Raw genomic sequence first — 4,752 nt, forward strand, 5'->3', positions numbered from 1 at the left:
ACTCGGGAGCCGTGACAACGTCATCACCTCCTGGGCCTTATTTCCCACATCTGTAACGTTGGGATAACTGCGCCGCCCGCCTTGGGAAAGTGCTTTGAGATCTAGGGACCCAGAGCGCTAGCTAAGGGCCAGGTGTTCGTAATGAAAGCAGTGCCTGATCCTGACTGGTGATGAGAACCTCTCAGCTCTCTCTGGGTCACAAGGAGAGTAAATCACACCAAGACCCCGGCCCACTTCACTTTCTTTATTTGAATCACAGATGACCACAGCTGAGGCCATAATTCTCCTCCCAGGGAGCAGCTGTGGCTGGAGCGAAGCAGCGTCGTTCACTGGGTCACACCAGCCTTTCCGGACTCAGCGGTAGAACAGCAGCACTGCGGATTCAATCATCTCCTTGGATACGCTCCAGTGCTGATGGGTTCCGTAGCCATTCCAGTCAAAGGCAGGGAAATCGCCGCACTGAATTGGGTTCCCTTCTGGGAAGAACCCTCCTCCACCTATGCAGTACTGGGGAGAGAACAGGAGTTGCCAGGTGTTAGGATATAGATATTCAGGCCTGTCTGCAAAGGCCTAAACTTTAAGAATTTAGGTGTATTCTTATCACTTAGCTAGTTATAGAGGTATAAAAGAAAGAATCAAAATCACAGTCTGCCGGTGTAAGGACCTTCTCTCCCTGTGACAGTCTGAGGCCCTGATTTTAGGCTAAGTAAGGCCTTTGGGCCATAAGATGGGAAGTGAACGGTCACATCCTCATTTTCCAAACTAGTCCCATTGAAATAAGGCAATCTGGGGCTGTTAGAAAGGTGATCGATCTATTACCTCCAGAGAAAGGGAAGAGCCTAACAGATTTAAAGAAAACTTAGTTTGATAGCATCCTGTCTGGCAAGAACTCACTTATCAATAGCTGGGATGTGAAATCCTCATTTCTGTATTGTTCTATCACTGTAGTCTCCACTTCCCTATTGTTTGTCTGTATAATCTCTGTCTGGTGCTGTGATTGTTTCTGTCTGCTGTATAATTAATTTTGTTGGGTGTAAACCAATTAAGGTGGTGAAATATAATTGGTTAAATAATCATGTTACAATATCTTAGGATTGGTTAGTTAAATTTCAGTAAAATGATTGATTAAGGTATAGCTAAGCAGAACTCAAGTTTTACTATATAGTCTGCAGTCAATCAGGAAGTAAGGGGAGGGAATGTGCGTGGGGCAATTGGAATAATGTTTTGCTGGGGGCCGGAGAATGGGAACAGGGACACAGGCAAGGCTCTGTGGTGTCAGAGCTGGGAAGAGGGACACTGAGGAAGGAAACTAAAATCATGGTTGCTGGAAGTTCACACCAATAAACATAGAATTGTTTGTATCTTCGGACTACGGATATTGTTGCTGTCTGTTCATGCGAGAAGGCCCAGGGAAGTGAGAGGGTGAAGGAATAAGCCCCCTAACACCAGGCAGGAGCAGAGCAGGGGCCCATCTAGCTGTTCTCCTGTCTCCAGGCCAGTGCCAGCTGCTTCAGAGGAAGGTGCAAGAAACCCTGCTATGGCCAGTTAGCAAATAATCTGCCCACAGAGAAAGTTACCTCCTGACCCTCCACAGTCAGAGGTCAGTTAATGCCCTGAAGCACGATGGTTTAAATCCCTTCCTAACTCTTGGGACCAGAGCCTCCATTGCCCTGGCCCTTGTGCAGTTACTTACTCTGGTGCAATGGGCCCCCAGATGCCAGCGTTTGCCACTAGTGTGAACGTCTGCAGAAGGGGCAGGGCCGGTTTAGGCCATTGGGTTTTGTTATTATTATTTATTATTTGCATTGCAGTACCACTTCAGAGCCCCAGTCCTGGGCAGGTCCTCTGGTACTAGGTGCTGTACAGACACAGAACATAAATACGGCCCATTCCTCAAGGTGCTCACAACTTATCCCTTACCATAGGAGTTTGGGGGAGACCTGCACTGGGAAGGTTGGCAGGGGCCAGAAAGCCTGATGCAGGAATCCCTGTGGGAGGTTCTCTGGCATGTGCCATGCAGGAAGTCAGACTAGAAGATCCATCATACTGGCCCTTGTGGCCTTTGCATATGTGGATCTGTGAAGGCACCAGAGAAGGGGCTGCTGGGGAAGGGGCTGCATTGGTGTGTATCATACCCTAGAACAGAGATCAAGTCTTGAGCTGTGGAGGCAGCATGGCCTATACGATACAGCACTAGACTGGGACTCAGGTGATCTGGGTTTTATTCCTGGCTCTGCCTCTCCGTGCCTCAGTTTCCCCTTCTGTAAAATGGGGATGATGATACGGACCTCCTCTGTGCAGCGCTTTAATATTTGATGAAAAAAGCCATACTGGAGCTACGGATTATTATTACAAATGCTACAGCTAGGGCCCTACCAAATTCATGGTCCATTATGGTCAATTTCATGGTCATCGATTTTAAAAATCGTAAATTTCATGATTTCAGCTACTTAAATCTGAAATTTCACAGTGTTGTAATTGTAGGGCTCCTGACCCAAAAAGGAGTTGTGTGTGTGTGTGTGTGTCGGGGGGGGATCACAAGGTTATTGTAGGGGGGGTTGTGGAACTTCTGCCCTTACTTCTGTGCTGCTGCTGGCGACGGCGCTGCCTTCAGAGCTGGACAGCTGGAGGGCGGCAGCTGCTGGCCGGGAGCCCAGCTCTGAAGGCACAGCCACTGCCAGCAGCAGCGCAGAAGTAAGGGTGGCCTGGTATGGTATAGTATTGCCACCCTTACTTCTGTGCCGCTGCAGGTGGGGCACTGCCTTCAGAGCTGGGCCCCCAGCCAACAGCCACTGCCTTCTAGCTTCCCAGCTCTGACGTCAGCACAGACTTTAGGGTGGCAATACTGGGGACCCCCCCCTAAAATAACCTTGTGACCCCTGAAGCTCCCTTTTTGGGTCGGACCCCCAATTTGAGAGATGCTGGTCTCCCCCAGGAACTCTGCATAGTATAGGATAAAAGCACACAAAAGACCAGATTTCACAGGGGGAAAACAGATTTCACAGTCCATCATGCATTTTTCATGGCTATGAATTTGGTAGGGCCATAGCTACAACTCAGAGCCCCTTGGACCTCTCTGGGTCAGGAGCAGACCGTGAGTGGGTTTGATTCACTCTCGGCTCTGCAAGGGAGATGCTTTGGCTGCAGGACCCCTGGTGGCAGAAATTACACCTTGAAAGACTTCCCAGTGGTGCAAAGTGCCCACAGCAGCTTCTACAACAGAGTTCCTGTGAGCTGTTCCCTCCCAGCAAGTCTCCCCAAAGGAGAGATTTAACATCCACCCCCTTGGCCTGTCCTGGGCCTCCATGTGTACAGCTGTCCCTGTTGGCACACGGGGCGCAAACTGAACCCACCCTGTGCCAGTGCCGAGCTAAAAGCAGTTCTTGTGCATCCGGCCAGCTCTGACAGTGACACTAGGCAGCCCCAAGGCTGATCAGCACTGGCCTTTGCTCCACAGCTAACCCCCACTCTGACCAGATACTCACATGCTCGGTGTTACAGCCGGTGACTTTCAGCCCAGCACACAGAGCCATGGGCGCCTTCTCAGCATTAAACACGCGGAACTGGATGTAGCCGGGAACATATTCATCTGGTGACAGAAAAGGGCAGGTCAGGACCATTGTTTGCCATGGAGAGGCGGAGAGAAGGAACAGTGCGCCGATCTCAGCTGGTCCCCTTCAGTAAGTCCCTATGTGTGAACTGGGAATGATGGAGGACTAAGGATCAGGAACTCCAGCCCCAGAGATGATCAGGAATTACCAGTCTCAGCCGGGCTGTTCACAGCTCTGTCACTTGTGCAGCATCTTTAAATTCCTACGAGCTGGTTTGTGTGCAGTTGCCATGTAGCATGTTAAAGTGGGGAACACACACCGTGCTCTCTCCTGGGGATTTTCCATTTGCTCTCTCTTAGTTCATCGTTTTCCCTTTCTCTAAATCAGTGATACGCAGACTGCAGCTTGCCAGCGCAAGTGGCTCTTCAATGTGTCTCCTGCGGCTCTTTGCAGCACCTGATATTGAAACACTGTTTGATTTAATTATTAACCAGTCTAAGTTATTAACCAATCAGGATGCTTTTACTATGTTATTAACCAGTTAAGTTATCAACTGGCACTAAGTTATTAACTTATTTCCTGTGAGAATAATATATAAATATTTTGCCTGTCATACTGTTTAAATATGACTAGTACTATAGTAGATGAAACAATTAATTCACACTCCTGTGGCTCTTTTGGGTAATGTTGATCACTAATTTGATTCCTGAACCTCTGAGGTCTGAGTATCACAGCTCTAAACAACGATTATCCAGACTGGAACAGGCCCAGGGCTTAAATTCAGAGGGAGCTGTGTAGAGCAGAGCTCTGATGAATATTTTCACACACCTCTGGAGCTCTTACACCATGCTGGGGGTGGGCACATGGGGGGGGCCTCTGGGAAATACTCCTGGAGGAATTCTGTGGCACTGCTCAATGCAGAATTTTGCAGAAATTAATGTTTTTTTGTGCAGAATTTCCTTTCCCCCACAGAAATGGGCTGCAGTGCTGCTAGCCACCAGTAGGGGCTGCTGGACCCAGCCTAGCCCAGCTCACACATTGAAGACACTGCCGGGGGCAGGGAGAGAGCTAGAGGGTTCCTGGCAGCGAAGGGAAGGAGGCAGCGCACAGCAAACTCTGTGCAAGCCCTGCCCGGGCCCCAGCATTAGGCTCCGTCTCCCTTTGGATCCCTGAGCTCTGAGGAGGAGGAGGGGGTGGGTGG

At 49.6% G+C, this 4,752-nt stretch overlaps 1 protein-coding gene across 1 annotated transcript; it reads right to left on the reverse strand.

Annotated features, from left to right (window-relative positions):
• Positions 1-235: 235 nt before the first annotated feature.
• On the reverse strand, positions 236-4,074 carry LOC117869629 (intelectin-like protein). Its single transcript, XM_034756613.1, has 2 exons — positions 3,486-4,074; positions 236-507 (listed from the first exon to the last, which is right to left on the reverse strand). The coding sequence occupies exons 1-2, from the start codon at positions 3,618-3,620 to the stop codon at positions 355-357; spliced, it is 288 nt and encodes a 95-aa protein (XP_034612504.1). The 5' UTR covers positions 3,621-4,074; the 3' UTR covers positions 236-354.
• Between the last annotated feature and the right edge of the window lie 678 nt (positions 4,075-4,752).

The sequence above is a fragment of the Trachemys scripta genome, chromosome 24 (genome assembly GCF_013100865.1).
Source record: "Trachemys scripta elegans isolate TJP31775 chromosome 24, CAS_Tse_1.0, whole genome shotgun sequence".
NCBI lineage: Eukaryota > Metazoa > Chordata > Testudines > Emydidae > Trachemys > Trachemys scripta.

What these genes read in the sequence shown, in the direction of transcription:
- LOC117869629 (XM_034756613.1), bottom strand. Translation starts at nt 3,620, where the DNA reads ATGGTCCTGACCTGCCCTTTTCTGTCACCAGATGAATATGTTCCCGGC. An exon ending in CCGGCTGTAACACCGAGCAT is followed by an intron (nt 508 to 3,485) that starts GTGAGTATCTGG and finishes TTCTCTCCCCAG; the next exon opens with TACTGCATAGGTGGAGGAGG.